The following is a 20,330-nucleotide window of genomic DNA, read 5'->3' on the forward strand; positions in this document are numbered from 1 at the left end:
GCAAAATCATGGTGGTCATTCCGAGTTGTTCGCTCGGTAATTTTCTTAGCATCGCAGCGATTTTCCGCTAATTGCGCATGCGCAATGTTCGCACTGCGACTGCGCCAAGTAAATTTGCTAAGAAGTTTGGTATTTTACTCACGGCATTATGAGGTTTTTTCTTCGTTCTGGTGGTCGTAATGTGATTGACAGGAAGTGGGTGTTTCTGGGCGGAAACTGGCCGTTTTATGGGAGTGTTTGAAAAAACGCTACCGTTTCTGGGAAAAACGCGGGAGTGGCTGGAGAAACGGAGGAGTGTCTGAGCGAACGCTGGGTGTGTTTGTGACGTCAAACCAGGAACGACGAGCACTGGACTGATCGCACTGGAAGAGTAAGTCTCGAGCTACTCAGAAACTGCACAGAGAAGTCTTTTCACAATATTGCAAATCTTTCGTTAGCAATTTTGCTAAGCTAAGATTCACTCCCAGTAGGCGGCGGCTTAGCGTGTGCAAAGCTGCTAAAAGCAGCTTGCGAGCGAACAACTCGGAATGAGGGCCCATGTGCACTGCAGGTGTGGCAGATATAACATTTGCAGATTTGTGTGGGTTATATTGTTTCTGTGCAGGATAAATACTGTTTGCTTTATTTTTACACTGCAATTCAGATTTCAGATTGTACACACCCCACCCAAATCTAACTCTCTCTGCACATGTTATATCTGCCCCCCCCCCCTGCAGTGCACATGGTTTTGCCCAACTGCTAACATATTTGCTGCTACGATCAACTGTGAATTAGGCCCATGGTGTGTTAGTAGCGGCAGTGTGATGATGCCATGATAGTGTGGTTATAGATTAGTAGTTTCTCTAGTGAAATGAGAGCTGGACAGGTGAGTATTACGTGCTACTGTGTCTGTTAGCCTTAGGATGTATGGGAAGCATAAGGTGAAGCTGAAGGATAGGTGCTTGTTATTGGAGAGTTGGAAGGTTAAGTTGGAGCAACTAGAGATATAGCAGAATTAGGAAGAAAATGAGGTCAAGTTAGTGTACATGATGGTAGATGGAAAACAAGTTGTCCAAAGAATAAGTAGTGTTCACTCTAGCCTTCTTTGACGGGGCGCTGCGCCCTGCCCCTTTTCTGAGTGGCAGAATGCGCCCTGCCCGTTTGTGCCCGCCCTGCCGATTACTAAAGGTCCGCCTACTCACTGCCGCGCCAGGCTGTCACTGCCCCCTGCCGTCCTGCCGTGATGTCACTCCTCCCCGCCGCTCTGTCTCACCACACTGCCTGCCGCGCTGCCACTCCCCCCTGCCGAGATGTCACTCCTCCCCGCCGCTCTGTCCCACCGATCTCTCATGCCACTCCGCATAGCTGTCACTCCCCCTGCCGCGCTGCCACTCCCCCCTGCCAAAATGTCACTCCTCCCCGCCGCTCTGTCCCACCGAGCTGTTATGCCTCTCCGCAGAGCTGTCAGTCCCCCTGCCGTGCTGTCACTCCCCCCTGCCGAGAGCAGCTGCCTTAGGCTTGTTGCGCTGATGCGCTGAAGGCAAGACTGTACAGGCTGCTCGGAATCTGGTAAGATGAGGAGGGCTGGGTTTGCTTCTCCCGCCGAGGCAAACCCAGCCCTCCCTCCTCTGTGTACATGACCCTATAAAAGAGGACGCCGGGGAGGATCAGTGTGGCGGCCATTTTCAATAAGCTCCGCGGTGTGTGAGGGGGAATCAGCGCGATCAACTCCCGCAGCATCAGCCCCCAGTAAGTAAAGTTAGCACACAAAAAGCGGAGATAAAAAATGTGACCTACCTGGTGCAGTGTGTCTCAGTGCTCTCTACCTGGTGCAATGTTTCTCTGTGCTCTCTACCTGGTGCAATGTGTCTCGTGCTCTCTACCTGGTGCAATGTTTCTCTGTGCTTTCTACCTGGTGCAATGTGTCTCAGTGCTCTCTACCTGGTGCAATGTGTCTCAGTGCTCTCTACCTGGTGCAATGTGTCTCAGTGCTCTCTACCTGGTGCAATGTGTCTCAGTGCTCTCTACCTGGTGCAGTGTGTCTCAGTGCTCTCTACCTGGTGCAATGTTTCTCTGTGCTCTCTACCTGGTGCAATGTGTCTCAGTGCTCTCTACCTGGTGCAATGTGTCTCAGTGCTCTCTACCTGGTGCAATGTTCCTCTGTGCTCTCTACCTGGTGCAATGTGTCTCAGTGCTCTCTACCTGGTGCAATGTGTCTCAGTGCTCTCTACCTGGTGCAATGTGTCTCAGTGCTCTCTACCTGGTGCAATGTTTCTCTGTGCTCTCTACCTGGTGCAATGTGTCTCAGTGCTCTCTACCTGGTGCAATGTGTCTCAGTGCTCTCTACCTGGTGCAATGTGTCTCAGTGCTCTCTACCTGGTGCAGTGTGCCTCAGTGCTCTCTACCTGGTGCAGTGTGTCTCAGTGCTCTCTACCTGGTGCAATGTGTATAACGTGCTCTGCCTGGCGCAAAGTGTAGAACGTGCTCTATCTGGCGCAATATGTATAATGTGCTATACCTGTCGCAGTGTGTATAGGAGGTTATACTTGGTGTTATATACTTGTTGTATACTTGGTATTAGCTGCACTACTGTGTGGTGTAATGTGAATTGCCACTTTTATGTGGCCACGCCCCTTCCCCACGAAACAACGCCCTAAATTTTTGATGCACGCCTTCGCCGCGCAATGTCCATGCTTTCACATGTAGTAATGGGAGGACCAAGCATTATAGTATGTACCTAATTTTGCCCTACTAACTTCAAAATGTGCCCTCCCGAATGAAAAATGTGCCCTCCCCGTGATCAGCACCCTGCCCTAAAAAAATCCTAGAGTGAACACTAAATAAGTAAGTGAAATAAGCTTTGTGGCAGCGGTGTTGTCAGTGGAAATATTTTGGGCGGGATGTATTAATGCTTACCGCCACAGTTTTTCCCATTTACCACAGAGGCTATTTAGCGCAGATATATGTACCTAACCTCGGGCACTGAGATGCCCTTCTCACCGTAATGTTGGGTAGCCGAACTGGGCGGGGGGACAGCCAGCAGCAACAGGAGCAGCATGCCGGCGAACAGCCGAGGGTGTGAGCTGTACATACCCGAGGCATCTGGATATACAGTACAACAGTGCTGAGAGCCTCCAGAGCCCACACCATCGGAGCTGCAGTAATCCAGCAGAGGACACTCATCCCCCGAACTCTGCGTTGCGGAAGCTGCTGCTTGCTGTCCCCCTGCCCGGCTCGGCTACCCAGAATTACAGTGAGAAGGGCATCTCAGTGCCTGAGGTTTAGTACATAGCTCTCTGCGTTAAATAGGGAAAAAAACGTGGCGGTAACCATTAGTACATCCCGCCCTTAAACACTTAAATCACCTTGCATGAGAGTAGGCAGGTCAAAGGATGGAGAATAAATGAATCTGACAGCAAAGTTGGCTGGGAGTTAGAATACTAGGTAGGGGAGTAGCGGGATAAATGACTGCAGCATAAAGTTGAAAGGACAGTATAGATGGAGAGTGTGGACTTCAAAGGAAGAGAAGGACTGTATAGAAAAGATGCCGTGGCTGGGTCCAAGTCTACGTGTTTGGCTGAAGAAGATCTTCACATAGGAAAGAGCTACAGAGGATGTAATGTCATGTTTGATGCATCTTGAACAAATAAATTATTGATGGTTACAAGTTAGTTTTTCAGAAACCGATTATGCTTTCCAAATGCACTATTAAAGAGGAGGAAGATTAGTAGAGATATGTGGATAAGCTTGTAGGTAGATGGATTGATTTGGGTTGTATAGGAGTGGAAGCATATAAGGAACACAGAGTTATGGTGCCCATACACTTATGAGATTATCGGTACTAGCCTTCGATTTCGACCACATCTGTGAGAGAAATCGAAGGATTGTATGCACATTTTAGTACCTTGAGACGCGATGCGCGGGCATGCCGGTCGAATATCGCGCCTCAAGATATTATGTGCTGCACTTAATATTTCTCGCATCGCAGTGCGATCGCATGTGGTTTTAAGCCCACATGAGATATATCCCACTGGTGAGATCTCACCAGCAGACACGGAAAGGATGCATGTGTTTGAGTTTGTGGGTATGAAGTTTGCTTTTACTAGTGCAGGATAGTGGGAGTGCTTTGTACTTTGATAAAGTGTGAGAATACAATATCTGCTAGCCATATACTGTACATATTCCAATCTCAAATGAAATTTTAGGAAACTTGTGAATTGCAGGGTTTAGAAATGGGATGCAACCAAGGTGTAAAAAAAGATATCTAATGGAACATATTGTGTATACAGTGATGTGATTTTAATTCATACTTATCAGAACAACTGAAAAAGATAATTCAATCGACGTTTCGATCCATCCGTGGTAAATGCGAACAGATGCACATTGTTGCAAAAGCTGTCTTTGCTGTATATCCTGATGATGATCCAGATGGGTCGAAACGTCGATTGAATTATCTTTTCCAGTTGTTCTGATAAGTTTGAATTAAAATCAATGCTTTTTTAAGTGCCAAAAAACTTTTTTTCTGGTGAGTGCCCCCTTATCTTGGTTTTCTATATGTGGATGTCCGGACTTGTACTCTGGATTTCTTGGGAGTCACCCCAGTTGTTGCTTAACTGCTGACGTGCGAGTGCGACCTTATATATTTATATATTTTATATATCTATCTATCAGCAGAAAAGAGACAGCGGCACTTGGAGGCTTAAAGAATATATCTGTGTATTCAATACATCACAACCAAACTCTGACGTTTCGGGGCTGCAACTCAAGGGGGTCAAGATGAGTAACAAAGGGGTGTTGCGTCCCCAAAAAGTTGATTTTGGTGATGTTTTGAATACACATATATACAGTAAGCCTCTGAGTGCCACTGTCTCTTTTCTGCTGCTGTACTACAAGTTCCAGAGAGCACGAGCTACAGTTTTGTGAGATGGAGAGGGAGTGCCAATCCATGCACCAAGTCGTTTTTTATATATATATATATATATATATACGATGTGGGTGTTCATGATGACTGAAGCCACTCGTCATGCAGTTTGTTCCATAAAATTTTTTCTCTCACATCAAATTCGTGGAGTGCCGCCTGTTTCTGTGGTGAGGGGGTCAGTGGATTGTGGCTTCAGTCATCATGAACACCCACATCGTGCATTCATCCTAGGAGGGCACCCCGGTCTGTATTTACGTTTTTTCGAGTGCCAACTATTCCCATTATATATATATATATATATATATATATATATATATATATATATATATATATATATATGAGAGAAGGAGAAGCGGCACTCACGGCTGGATCTAAATAAGTACAGAGACCACAGCAATACGTATCAACGTTTCAATTCCAAAGAATTTTCGTCAAGATACAGATCTGTATCTTGACGAAAATTCTTTGGAATTGAAACGTTGATACGTATTGCTGTGGTCTCTGTACTTATTTATATCCAGCCGTGAGTGCCGCTTCTCCTTCTCTCATGTGTCTAACTTTGTCGTTGCTGAGGGCACCGGGGGCGCCATGCTGATCATTAAGTGAGTGCCGGCCTTCCGGTCTTTTACTGTGTATGTATATATATATATATATATATATATATATATATATATATATTCGCTCGCGTGGATGTCGGTTATTGCTCAGCAGAAATTATTTTCCAAAGACAGTAGTGGCATCTAATATTGCGATGTATATTTTAGATTGTACACATTGATCAAAAGATTTTTTGTAAACAGTTTTTCCTTCAGGGAGCACCTCAGAAAGAGGCTTGGGGCTACTGACACGTAAGCAAGCCACGTAAAGCTGCCCATGGGAGAAGCAGCTGGTCCTGAGATCTACACCTGCAGCCCTGAACATCTGTCCATGTGACTTGTTGATCGTCATAGTGAAGCAGGCCCTTGCCTGCACACTGCATGCGCTGAGTGTCAAGCATCTGGTTTTTCCTTTATTTCTCCTCTCCCTGATGGCACATCAGGATAATACATACCTCAGTTTCTTTCTAGGTCACTAAGCTATACAATAGTGAAAATGCCATCCAAATTCATCCAGTTGCTTTTGTATGATGTCGGAATGAACAGACAGACAAACAAAAATACACATTTATTTGTAGAGGCAGAGATCCGCATTTATTTCCGAGGTTACAATGCAGCCCACTCTGAATCAGGCCATGAGAGATGCTGAAGCTTAAAGGACCTGTATGCCATTAGCTCAAGAGAATGTTATTCAGTAGCATATCTGCGCTAATATCAACCAGTCACTGTATTTGCTTTCTTTGTGTATACTTGCACTAGACAGGAAACAAGCTAATGATTTGCTGTTATGGTGTCGATTTTACCCTTGATCAGTAATGTTAGTAAACGGCCCTCTGTGATTCTCAGGAAATTAAAAATACTCCTGTTAACATATCCTAAAATAAGTTAGTCTGACAATATATTCCATGGTGGCTGATGGGGGCCTGACATGTTAACAAATTATTTCTTACAGTTTTATTTAGAAAGTCAACGTGAATGCATATTGTGTAAATAAACATTTTTTTTATGTGCAAGTTTTTGTATAGTTATGGTTAACTGGTTTTTGGTTTTCTTATATAGTATCTTGCTAGACTATACAAAATAATTTATATTTGTTTTGCAGGTGAGCTTCTAAATGAAACAAGATGAGCTACCTCTGGTCACTTGCTGTTCAACTAAAACCTTGTAGCATTGGTTTGCTAGTAAGGCAGACAGCCACCCTCAGGACATTACTACCAAGATGCTGCGTATATTCCTCTGGAGCCAAAGAGCCTTTCTTAAGTGGAACCAATTCCAGTTATGTAGAGGAAATGTATTATGCATGGCTGGAGAATCCTAAAAGTGTCCACAAGGTAATTTAACTGCACATCATTGTCCTTTCCAAGATGCCCATAAAACACTTTTCATTGCAACATTTACGTCACCGTAGGACAAATCCATTGTCCCATCCTCAGTAGTGTCCAGTGTGCTTGGGAAGAGCTGAGACCATGGGTCTCACTCGGGTATATGTACTAAGCCTTGGAGAAACATAAAGTGAACAGAGATAAAGCCCAGCCAGTCAGCTCCTGTCATTTTAAAAACACAGCCTGTAACATGGCAGTTAGGAACTGATTGGCTGGTACTTTATCTTTCTCCTCTTTATCTCTCTCTACAAAGCTTAGTAATTAGACGCCTAATTTGACATTTCCTGAATGGGAAATGAAGCTCACCTTGTTGAATTTACAGCAGACCTCATTTAACAACAGCTGCAGCCCACATAGCACTAGACATTCTGAATAATGACAGCAGAGCTTTATGTGTTAAATGTTAAATAAGCTTGATTCCGTTAATATAGTAAATATGAGGGGAGATGAATGGAGGGGATGTAGTTATGTGACCGGCGGTCAGGAGACTGCCGGTCTCATTACCGACAGCTACATCCTGCCCCCCCCCACCCCCTCTAAATCCAGACAGTCGGTATGCCGACTAGAAGGGACTATTCCCTTCTAGTCCACAACACCCATAGAGTGGGAATAGAACCTGTTGCGAGCGCACCCCCCCCCCCCCCCCCCCTCCCTTTCTTCCCAACCCATATGAAGCATTGATAAGAGTCGAGAAGTTGCCCATAGGACCCAATCCTTTTGAGGTGACATTTATCAAGTACACTCTAAAATAATAGGTAGATGCTGATTGGTTCCCATGGGCAACTTCTCCACTGACTCACTTCTCCACTCTTATCACTACTTCATACATCTCCCCCTATATATAGAATATGATCTGTGCTTGTAGTGTTCAGCAGCTCAATAAATAGTTTTGGTTTTTTTTAACTCTGTTTTTTTTTTTATTGGTTTTACCTACACACTAATTTATCATACACACATCAACCACAATATAGCACTCTCTTTCTTTGATCTCCCCCTATGTACCTTACGTAAATTTGACAATGCATCAGTGGATCAGGATGTGTCCTAATTTAGTTCATTTTTTATATTCTGTAATAATCTGGGTTTTTGTAGCTCTATGGAGGCCAGTGGTGCCATGTCTAGGTTTTTTAATAAGGATTTGCATCTTGCTCAGGTTTCAATGAAACAAACAAGATCATATTTTATTGTTGTCTTCACAAAATAAGCAGAAAATAACAAAAGCCTAGCCACCATGCAGGGTTCTAACTCACTGCTTGACACCTCACTATAATAGGCGGACTATAATGGGCGGCTAGTCTGCCTGCAAAGTCTCAAAGTCTTTAGAGACCTGGCTGCCTCTCCACAGGTATGGCTTCCTAGCTTGGCTTGGCTTCTGGCTGCTTCAGCTCCACCCAGGCTCTGTATACAGGCCATTTAGGTGTGAGCACACCTTATTTTTCTTCCTGTGTGTGGGCGGATCCCTCTAGCAACACAGCAACAGTGACTCACAATCGCCATTTAGCATAACCTAGCATAACTTTACCACAATTGTAAATGCTGAACCTAACTAATATAATATTTTGTGCAATATTTTAAGTACTGATAAACCAGGTTCATATAAACCCTGTTAGGAACCTTTTTTGCCCTTATGTGACACAATCAAGAACAATTGAAAAAGACTCCTCCTTTGCAATAAATATAATAGAAAAAAAGAAAATGCAGATGCACACTTTGTAGTACTAAGCACTATTAATCTGAATAATTATAATAAATTCTGCAATCTAACAAAGCACAAAACTGAGCCACTTAGCATATTTTTGGCCAAAAATATATGGGCCCACCAACTGCGACCGGGCTAATTTTCTAACTATGTAACGCCTTTAGAAATTCTAATTATTACTTCTCATCAATGTAATACTTCTAACACCTACTGTAACTTCTGTCTCTTATTTATGTAACACATACTGTACTTTAACCTCTTACTAGTGTGATGTCTTGGGGCGGTTGTCCTGTACTGACTTGGGGGGTCCCGTGCCTTGGACTTGAACCTTATTTTTAAGGACTGACCAGATGAGGTCACCTGCTCGCGGTTGGTGGGGCGATATATTTTTGCCCAAATATTATGCTAAACACCTAAATTTTGCTCTATGTTAGATTTCAGAGTTTATTAATTATTTTGATTAACAGTGCTTAGTACTATAGAGTATAGAGTTTTCTTTTTTCTGTGTGGGATTACAAGTCTCAGCACGATAGCATTTCAAATATTTTATTAATTTTTTATAATGAAATTAAGCAACTGAATTGAGCTCTTTATTATAAGCAACTCTACTCTAACTACCAACACACATAGCCTGTCAGTGCCTCAGGTTGCCTTGCATCTGGCCCAGTATTCCAGAGCACCAAATTTGAAATTGCTCATAGAGGAATTAATCAGTAGAACTATGGTCAAGCAGTGGTGGGACCAGGGTTCAGTGCGGAAGTACTGCAGAGGGAAGTAATGTATTGTCATTTTCTCTCTGGAGCAGCAACTTGGATGACTCACGGGGAGGGTTAGTCACGTGGATAATATAAGGATACAGGATTTATGATGGAGGAAGAAGGGTTAGTGAAGAATGACAATGCGAGGGATTCACCTACTCACGATAGAGAGGAATGTCTGATAGTTAAACATACAGTATTTTTAATTACCTTAAATAAAGGATTGGTTGTTTCATTGGTATACATGGCAAACAGGTTAACACATTAAAAGCGAAGGTTATCGTTTCAGTACACATATAACCACAATTTAAGGTAAGACAGAATTGCTAGTCCTGGGTTGTTAGAACCTGTTTGGCAAGTTTAAAAGGTAAAATAGCTGTTCTTTAATATATCCTAACACAAAAAGGGAGAATCTGACTGCGCCAATCACACTCTCTCAAATTGTTACAAAGAAATAAAAACAATTCATACAATAAAAGCAAAATAAGAAAAAAGAAAATAAACAAGAAACAGTTCTGCTGCAAAATCACCTAGAGGTACGGCAAAGCCTCTCAAACTCATGTATCTGTATTTCAGCTATTCTGGTCTGGCACATAAATATTTCACTGTCTGTAAATCTTCCAATTGGGAGAACCTATTTTTTGTGAATACCGTATTACCATTTTAGACTGTTGACTGTTCAAGGAGTATCGTACTCTTATATTCACTACTTAGTAGCTGCTTTTTATGTGTTCTTAAATTGTAGCAGTGTTTCATACTACTTGCAACATTTGATATAATTTTGCCTAACATTTCTTTATTGAATACAATTTAGATACAGTGAAAGATTTATGTGCCAGACCAACTATTATAGTTTAAATGTACATAGGAGGGAATTCAATCAGGTGCAAAAGGGTGGTAGCCTCTGGTTTTAGTGTCTGGGACTATTCAATTCCAGCCACTTTTTATACGAGCCAACATGTTAATGGGCTGTAACACACAGAATCCATGAAAAGTTCACAGATTTGTGTGTTAACAAGGTTGCGACACCCGTAAACCCTAATTATCTTGGATTTTTCTATGTGTGTGTTCAGACACGTCCAAAAAAAAAAAATCACCATTAAGTACTGCTGGCAGGCTCACTTTGGAGCTAATTGAATAGCCATGGGGTCAATCAGCCCGCGGTAAGTTACCGTAGCTAATTAAATTCCCCCCAAAGAGACAGGACAGTGCAAATTCGCTTTTTCCTGTTCAGCAATGTGTGTCACCTTGTGTGTGTGTGTGTGTGTGTGTGTATGTATTGTATGTATGTATGTATGTATGTATGTATATAGGTTTGAACATACAATTTTATATTAAAGATTTACATCAATATTAAGGCGATATTGATGATGTGTAAATACTGCGTCAATCATTTTGCGAGTTTTCCTCTGTAGTCTGTCTGTTCAAGCATGTTTAAAGTGCGGTAGGAGGATTTAAATTCTAGACACAAGGCAGTCCTAAATTTGAAACAAAATCTAAGGAACAATTAGGTTCTGAGGTTGTCGTTGAAAAATAAATAAAGGATGCGTAGACTAGATTAGCAATGTGGTTCTTACCTGATGATCAATTCTGTAGGGGGTTCCTGAAGCTCAAAAAGGTACTAGGTCACAGACCAGTAATTTACTTACTACGGGACCCAACATGTCTTCTACTTCTCTAACGTTGTACACGGTACCTATTAATTAAAGTATTTAATTCGATTTATACATAGCATTGCTAAGCATTTATGTATATTTATGGGCTTATGTTTTTGCTTCCATTTTAATAGTAGTTTCCATCACAGCCTGTTTTGACCTTTTGTGAAATGAGATTAAAGTTCAGTGTTCTCCCTCTCTCACTATTTTCATTTATTTTTTTTAATATTCTGGAGGCATTTCCAGTGTCGGTATTTTCCTGAAAGCTTGTTTTTAAAGTATTTCAGGCCTAATGGCAAAATATTCCATTAAATCTATTTATGACAGTGATGTATTTCTGTCTGATGCTGCAGTATTGTGAGCTGCTCAATGTGACTTTATACAGTCTCATTCCAGTGATCCTTTGTCTGGGGCATATTAATTCTATTTGGAGACATGATTCAATCCAGTAATCAATCTTTGCAGCTCAGTAAACTCCTCAATTTGTCTGTAGTATTTGCTCCTTCTTCTACAACTTGATCCTTCCGCCATAAGCAGATTGTTTAACGCCTTAGTTATTGGAGGCAGTTTACACATTTAATGTACGTACCAGTGTATAGCATTTTCCATTATGTCAAGCATTAGGAATAATCATTTAATATACAACTATAGTAAATCAAGTGTTCATGCATATAGAGTATGTACTGTACTGTATGTTTGTATAAAATAGAGCAGGGTAGTCCCATACGTTGGCCCATAGGTGCTGAAGATACAGATACAGAGTTTTCTATTGGAATCACCTCTGAGTGGATAAACCTCTGATACTCCCTATCCACTTAGGGATACATTAAGTGATTACAATGATTTGTAAATTTTAGCTATAAATTGAAGTACTGCATTATTAGCGTCTGGGGGGGGGGGGGGGGGTTTGGGGGGCATTTTATTCTCCGTCAATTTTAGAAATCCATATTCATCATGTATGTTCTGATTTATGACTTAGAAGCCATCTCTCAAAGTGTTGGAATAAATTTCTCCCAACGCAAGAAAGATCTATATTTATTACAATATGCAGCATTTTTTATAGCATTTTAGGATACTCATGCCTTTTTTTGCAGTCGTTTATGAGCTAAACTTTTGATTGCATCATTTGCTGAGTCACAAGCATGCAAACTGCATAAAAAACATGAACTGCATGTATACTTGAGCTGTTGTGCTGGCAACATCTCTGTAACCTTCCCCCCTTTCCATCTCTTTGATCTCTCTCTCTCCTCTGAGTTTTTCCAACCCGACTGTCTCTCTCTCTCTTTTTTTTTTCTTTGCCGGTCTCACTTTCTCCTCCTTTCCTTGTCACTTACTCTTTCCTCCATCTCTCTCACCTATTTCCCTTCCTCCCTTCATTCCCCTGATTCTTTGCTTCTCTCAATCGCCCCTCCCCCTATTTTTTCTCCCTCTTTTTTTTCCTCTCGCTCTCCCCCACTTTTTTCTCTTGCTCTCCCCCACTTTTTTCTCTTGCTCTCCCCCACTTTTTTTCTTTTGCTCTCTCCCTCTTTTTATCTCTTGCTCTCTCCCTTTTTTTATCTTGCTCTCTCTATTTTTTTCTCTCTTGTGCTACCATTTTTTTTCAAATTGGGTTTGAGATAACAATATGGTTAAAAATATGGGCAGATTGGATGGGCCAAGTGGTTCTTATGAGGAGTCAAATTCCGTTTCTATGTTTCCTCGTTGTTTTTTTTTTTTTTTCACTCTTTCTCTTTCTTTTTTTACCAACCTCTTTCTCCCTCTCCTTAACTCTCACTCTGAAACTCTCCCTCTACCTGACCCTATTTTCTCTCTCTCTCACCTCTTCTTCTTTTCTTTTTTTTTCTCCATCTCCCTCTTTTTCTTCACTGCACACCCAGGTACCTCCTCTACTGAACTGTCCTATGCCGTTCCATAGCTTTCACACCAGGAACCTCTGCTTCCCTGACATCCAGTTCCTATATGTCACATACTTATCCCAGAGTAGAAATAAACTGCGCTAGTAGTTACCTAGATAGTCAAATAATATATATTGAGCAGTCTATGAGCAAAATTAAAATGAATTAACATACAGCTTGAAAAAGTTAGCAGAAGCAGACAAAAATGTGTCTGTCATTGCTACTTTCCCCCTACTCATTTGGTTCTGTTGAAGTCTACCAGTGTGTGTGTGTGTGTGTATGTTTATGTGTTAGGTCATTTAGACTGTAAGCTCCATTGGGGCTTTGATGTGATGAGTTAAACATTCAATGTAAAGCATTGCTCAATATGTTAATGATAATTAAGCATTCCTTAAAATATTGTATGTTACCCACAAAACATGTAAACATTTATTACTTGTGGGTGATACTTGTATTTTTAACTTAAGCTCTGAATTTAAGTGAATTTTCCTTTTTGGAGATGGCATGAGAATGAGGGGTTTTCTCTCTGCTTCTTTATGTAGTCTCTGTAAAGCCATTGGTGGTGGCTTTTAATATACAGTAGATCTCCAGACTGATTCGTTCCCTAGCAGGGACACTGCAAGCTGATCGGTAGCATGGAGCCATGGCGCATATAGCATAAGCATGTTGCATGCATATGTTAAAGCAAAGCAATACTGAGTTTTGCCAATGGGTACATGGTCAGCATTTACCTCAGGAAATGCTGGACATGTACCCATTAGGCTACTTTTTAACACACAGTATTTTTATTGAATTGTTGTCCCAAACAGGGATTCCATATTTTAAAGCAGGTATATTAATTAATTAATTAATTATTATTATTATTAACAATTTCTTATATAGTGCAGCATATTCCATGCACTTTACAATTAGAACAGTAATAGAACAAAACTGAGTAAAAACAGACAGATATAGAGGTAGGAATGCCCTGCTCGCAAGCTTACAATCTATAGGGAAATAGACATTGATACACAAGGATAGATGCTACCTATTGCATAATGGCCCACCAGATATTAATAAACTTTAGTATATGTTGTGTACTGTATATATCATCTATTTATATTTATAATTTAATTACCTCCAGGAAAGGCTCCCAGCTGTAGATATCTGGAATATAAAGTATTTCAGACCAATGATGGTAAAAAAAAAGTCAGAGAATACTCTTTCCCGCTTTTAGGACTCTATTTATGAAGAAGAAAATTGGCCTTTTCACTGCTATAAGCCATATATCAAAGAGTTACCACCAGAAAAATCTGATTTATCTTGCCTTAATCCACTTACAGATGGAGCCTCCCTCATTGTTGCAGTTTCTCCGCCTTAATATAGTATTTGTCGTGCCTTAGCTATAGCTCAGGTTGTTAAGGTGTTGCACGGAGAGGCTCATTGACGTGCGACAACATACAAAGCATGCAATACACATCTTCACCACTGGGTGGTTAATGCTCCACTAATCCAGTACTGTAGCGAATAGCAGTAGATGGATATACAGTACAGTAATTGTACTGTAATAGTGTACTCTCAACAAGCTCTGGCAAATGGCCAGTGACAACTGCAATGTTATACACCAGGGGTGGGGAACCTTTTTTCTACCGAGGGCCATTTGTATATTTATAAAATCCTTCGGGGGCCATACAAAAATTCTCAACTTAAAAAATTACCCTGCCCCCCAGTAGGTCTGCCCCTTAGAGGTACTGTGTGTGCGCGCTCGCCCAAAAAATGGGTGCGGCCAGTTAAAATGGGACGTGATACACATATGCCCCCAATAGTGCAGTGCCAGATCCACAAATGCCCCCACAGTGACAGGTATACAGATGCCCCCACAGTGACGGGTATACAGATGCCCCCACAGTGCCAGGTATACAAATGCCCCCCACAGTGCCAGGTATACAGATGCCCCCACAGTGCCAGGTATACAGATGCCCCCACAGTGCCAGGTATACAGATGCCCCCACAGTGCCAGGTATACAAATGCCCCTCACAGTGCCAGTTATACAGATGCCCCCACAGTGCCAGGTATACAAATGCCCCTCACAGTGCCAGGTATACAGATGCCCCCACAGTGCCAGGTATACAGATGCCCCCACAGTGCCAGGTATACAGATGCCCCCACAGTGCCAGGTATACAAATGCCCCTCACAGTGCCAGTTATACAGATGCCCCCACAGTGCCAGTTATACAGATGCCCCCACAGTGCCAGGTATACAAATGCCCCCACAGTGCCAGGTATACAGATGCCCTCCCCTCTCCCCTCCGTGCTGCTTACCGTGCTCCTTTCGGCGGGACACGGGGGAGATCGCGGCTGTCGGGTGGGAGCGGCGGCGTGTAGTACTTCAAACCAGCCGCCGGTTCGAGAGCCAATCAGAGCTCGCGGACCGGCAGCCGCGGCTCCTGATTGGCTGCCGGTCCGCGAGCTCTGATTGGCTCACGGACCGGCGGCTGGTTTGAAGTTCTACACGCCACCGCTCCCACCCGACAGCCGTGCTCTCCTCCCTGTTCTGACAGCTGAGACACGCAGCGTGTCTCACTGAGACAAGCTGGTGGGCCGGACCAAACGGCTTCACGGGCCGTATACGGCCCGCGGGCCGGAGGTTCCCCACCCCTGTTATACACACAGACCAACAGTCAGACGGAGAGAGTCAATCAGGAACTTGAAGTGTATAGCGTAAATATATAGGGTGTACTGTAAATAAAGGGACGCTGTAGAAAATATTAATTCTCTGTTGGGACCAAAAAAATAAATAAAGAAAGAAAAATAGTGTATACAGACGCAAATTTACGTATTAAATCAATGGTCCATTGCTCAGTCTCCTAAAGATAAGGTTCTTGTAATTTCAAAAGTTACACTTGTATATTTGGGATGCGGTCAAGATCCCGCCGGACGGAATCCCGGCGGTCGAAATACCGACACCGGGATCCTTACCGGCACAATCCTGACATATGCTCCTTCTGTGGGTGTCCACGAGCCCATAGAGGGAGAATAAATAAGTGCCCACAGCGTGGCGAGCGCAGCGAGCCTGCAAGGGACTGCTTTGCGCTCGCCCCCCTGTTGGGATTGTGCCAGTTGGGATCCCGGTGTTGGTATCCGTCCGGCGGGATTTCGTACTGATCCCGTATATTTGTGTAATAAGTAGCACCAACAGTTTTTTTTTCTAATTTTCACTGTATGTCTGTGTTGATGTCTGAGACTGTATACAAAGTATGACAGGACTTGTTTTGGCAAAATTAGAAAAAAATTGTGGATGCTAATTTTTAAACAGATATACAATACAAGTGTGTCCTTTACGGGAATGGAACCCTAGCTCATGGGCATGGCAACCGTCAGTGATACCACTATGCCAAGCTATATAGAACTCTGAACTGTGCTTTTCTTTGTGTGCATTGGAGACGCTGAGCAAATCTACAGATGTGTCCTCTTGCATCCTTGCTGCAGTCATGCTAAACAGCCCTTGCAGTCACACCATGCCGCGGCAGGACTCCGTAGCGCCAATCATCTTTGTTTACGTTTTTTTCTTTCATAGATGTAAAGTTATGTAATAGGACACACAAGCAGCTTCTGCTGATAAAATAATATGCAGCATGCCTATATTCTGTGTGTGACTATTTGCATACAAAATGCGGCTACAGTGTTTTCCTGGAAAACCCTATAACGTTTCATTTTGGATGCAGATAGAGCCGCTATAGGCATGCTGTATATAATTTTAATCAGCAGAAGCTGCTTGTGCGTCCTATTCACATAGCAATCGGTATAAGATGCATTTATGACAAAAAGATGCCCAACGTTAGCAGAGCTGTCTGGCAACTGACGGCTCACTCACGCCAGGTATCTCTCGATGTCTCGGTGCATGCACAATGCTAATATACCTTACAAATGAATGTGCCCTCTGTGTTCCCTTCCCCCAATGAAAGCCAGCAGGAGCGATTAATATACATACAGTAGTGCAGATAGAGCCGCTATTACACTCAGAATGGTGAAGTGCATGGTAACCATCGGCAATACCACTAGGCCAACATAGCCACAGATATGTACAGTAAAGTACAGTAGTTCTTGTGCTATAGTGTATTTCAATGGAGACCTCACTCATGCGCAACGGTGATTCTTGCACTATAGTATTTTATTGGACAACTCACGCATGCGCAATGGTGATTTTCAAAGCGACATCTGGTGTATGTTCACTAGTATTACACTCACTGGTAACGCCATACGCAAACTAAGCTCTCTGCGCCACCCTGCGACCAGGCACAATGCGACTCCATTAAATGCCATTGACGGTATAGATGAGCGAGGCTCCATCTGTACCATCAGTTATTAGTACTTATGAGGATTGCAGCCTAACTGTATTTATCATGCTCCACTTTTCGCCACTAGGTAATGCCATCTATAGAGGGCATTACTGATCAGGTCCTCCCTGCCGCCAGTGGAGAGCACTTTGGGATCTACTGAATCTCCATCAGGTTTAAAAGCTATGCACATGTGTGGACAGCAGCTGCCCATATGCATTTGACATTAACCCATTGCTGGCAAGACAGGAGTTGACACCACTGGACCTCCCCAGACAGGTAAGTAATGGTAAATACTAGCAGTGTAAAAGTATCTTTGTGAGATGCAGTGATACTAAAGGAAGTGTACCACTGGCAACTATTTTTAATGGTAATGGGAGTCATTAGTGAGACTAGGTGTGCAGTAGCAAGTACACGTGTGACATCACAGGGAGGAACAGGAATGATCTTTGTCATATACTGTAGGTACACCCCTTGCCTACCTGCCACACATCTTACTAGGTTTGGTTTTAGCCCATCAGTGATCACATCATTAATATGCTGCATTCTGCAGACCATTATGCTAATACTCATACCTGACTGCGGCTGCTGCTGTCTCTCCTAATACTGTATATAAATAATACACTGCTCAAAAAAATAAAGGGAACACTAAAATAACACATCCTAGATCTGAATGAATGATATATTCTTATTAAATACTTTGTTGTTTACATAGTTGAATGTGCTGACAACAAAATCACACAAAAATTATCAATGTAAATCAAATTTATTAACCCATGGAGGTCTGGATTTGGAGTCACACTCAAAATGAAAGTGGAAAAACACACTACAGGCTGATCCAACTTTGATGTAATGTACTTAAAACAAGTCAAAATGAGGCTCAGTAGTGTGTGTGGCCTCCACATGCCTGTATGACCTCCCTACAACGCCTGGGCATGCTCCTGATGAGGTGGCGAATGGTCTCCTAAGGGATCTCCTCCCAGACCTGGACTAAAGCATCCGCCAACTCCTGGACAGTCTGTGGTGCAACGTGGCGTTGGTGGATGGAGCGAGACATGATGTCCCAGATGTGCTCAATTGGATTCAGGTCTGGGGAACGGGCGGGCCAGTCCATAGCATCAATGCCTTTGTCTTGCAGGAACTGCTGACACACTCCAGCCACATGAGGTCTGGCATTGTCTTGCATTAGGAGGAACCCAGAGCCAACCGCACCAGCATATGGTCTCACAATGGGTCTGAGGATCTCATCTCGGTACCTAATGGCAGACAGGCTACCTCTGGCGAGCACATGGAGGACTGTGCGGCCCCCCAAACAAATGCCACCCCACACCATTACTGACCCACTGCCAAACCGGTTACGCTGGAGGATGTTGCAGGCAGCAGAACGTTCTCCTTGGCGTCTCCAGACTCTGTCACATGTGCTCAGTGAGAACCTGCTTTCATCTGCATGCAATATCTACCCATAATGGCTAGACAGTGTCTACAGTCCCCTCCTGAATATCTTCCCGTATATCAGGTTTTAAAAACGGCTTTACGTAAAGACACACCCCTCCACCTTTTTTATTTAGTCTGTCTCTCCTAAACAGTGTATAGCCCTCTAGATTGACTGTCCAATCATGAGATTCGTCCCACCAAGTTTCAGTAATGCCTATAATATCATACTGTTTGCTTGCTGCAAGTATTTCTAGTTCGCCCTTTTTACCAGTAATGCTTCTAGCGTTTACATACATACAACTAAGATAAGTATTTTCCCTTGCGTTAGGGACATCTTTCACCTTATGTAGCAATGATGACCTGTAATCGTCATTGGTTAGTGCTTTGGTAAAATCTCTTTTAGTACCCATGTTAGTAACCTTACCACCTGCTCTTACCCTCCCCCCAACTTCTCCCCCATTTCGTTTACCACCGCCATACCCACTATTCTCACTGCACGCCCCGTAGTTTCTAGCTAAACCCTCCCACCAGGCTCCTAGTTTAAAATCTCCTCCAACCTTCTAACCATTCTTCCCCCCCCAGCACCGCTGCCCCCTCCTCAGTCAGGTGCAATCCGTCACGACAAAAGAGATGGCGCCTGACCGAGAAGTCCGCCCAGTGTTCCAGGAACACAAACCCCTCTTTCCTGCACCAATCCCTAAGCCACACATTTACCTCCCTAATCTCCCTCTGCCTCCCTGGACTAGCGCGTGGCACGGGTAATATTTCGGAGAATATCACCTTAGATGTCCTTGCCTTAAATTTCTTTCCTAAGTCCCTATAGTCTTTCTTAAGGACATCCCACCTCCCGCTAACTTTGTCATTGGTGCCAACGTGCACCAAGACCGCCGGGTCTTTCCCAGCCCCTCCCAACAATCTATCTGCCCGGTCCGCGATGTGCCGTACCCGAGCACCCGGGAGACAACAGACTGTACGGCGATCACGGTTCTCGGTAGCAGATTGCCCTATCTGCCTTCTTGATGATAGAATCCCCTAGCACCACCATCTGACTAGGTGCCTCACTATATTTTATCCCAACTGCGCCAGAGGGACCGCTCCTCTGGATGCTAGAGGGAGCAGTCTCCTCCGGCACCGTCATTTCTTCACTCTCATCCTCCGATTCCTCGTCCAGTCGGGCAAATTTGTTTCCCTACCACCACCATCTGACTAGGTGCCTCATTATCTTTTATCCCAACTGCGCCAGAGGGACCGCTCCTCTGGATGCTAGAGGGAGCAGTCTCCTCCGGCACCGTCATTTCTTCACTATCATCCTCCGATTCCTCGTCCAGTCGGGCAAATTTGTTCGGGTTTGATAGTACGGAGATGTCGAGCCTCCCCCTCTTTTTCTTGGTAGCGCCACCATGCTCTGGACACTACGCTGACAGACACAGCAAACCTTCTTGCCACAGCTCGCATTGATGTGCCATCCTGGATGAGCTGCACTACCTGAGCCACTTGTGTGGGTTGTAGACTCCGTCTCATGCTACCACTAGAGTGAAAGCACCGCCAGCTTTCAAAAGTGACCAAAACATCAGCCAGAAAGCATAGGAGCTGAGAAGTGGTCTGTGGTCACCACCTGCAGAACAACTCTTTTATTGGGGATGTCTTGCTAATTGCCTATAACTCCCACCTGTTGTCTATTCAATTTGCACAAC

General features: G+C 43.5%; 1 protein-coding gene across 5 annotated transcripts in view; it reads left to right on the forward strand.

Annotated features, from left to right (window-relative positions):
- Window positions 1-20,330, forward strand: part of OGDHL (oxoglutarate dehydrogenase L) — a 245,586-nt gene that overhangs the window by 98,392 nt on the left and 126,864 nt on the right. For 4 of the 5 annotated variants that reach the window (XM_063958855.1, XM_063958856.1, XM_063958854.1 and 1 more), the window contains one exon: window positions 6,599-6,827. In XM_063958855.1, the coding sequence (XP_063814925.1) occupies window positions 6,621-6,827 (207 nt within the window). In that variant the 5' untranslated portion in view covers window positions 6,599-6,620. Of the gene's footprint in view, window positions 1-842; window positions 866-6,598; window positions 6,828-20,330 lie in introns of those variants that run through there. The other variant, XM_063958857.1, reaches the window with a different exon arrangement.

The sequence above is a fragment of the Pseudophryne corroboree genome, chromosome 3 (genome assembly GCF_028390025.1).
Source record: "Pseudophryne corroboree isolate aPseCor3 chromosome 3, aPseCor3.hap2, whole genome shotgun sequence".
Lineage (NCBI taxonomy): Eukaryota > Metazoa > Chordata > Amphibia > Anura > Myobatrachidae > Pseudophryne > Pseudophryne corroboree.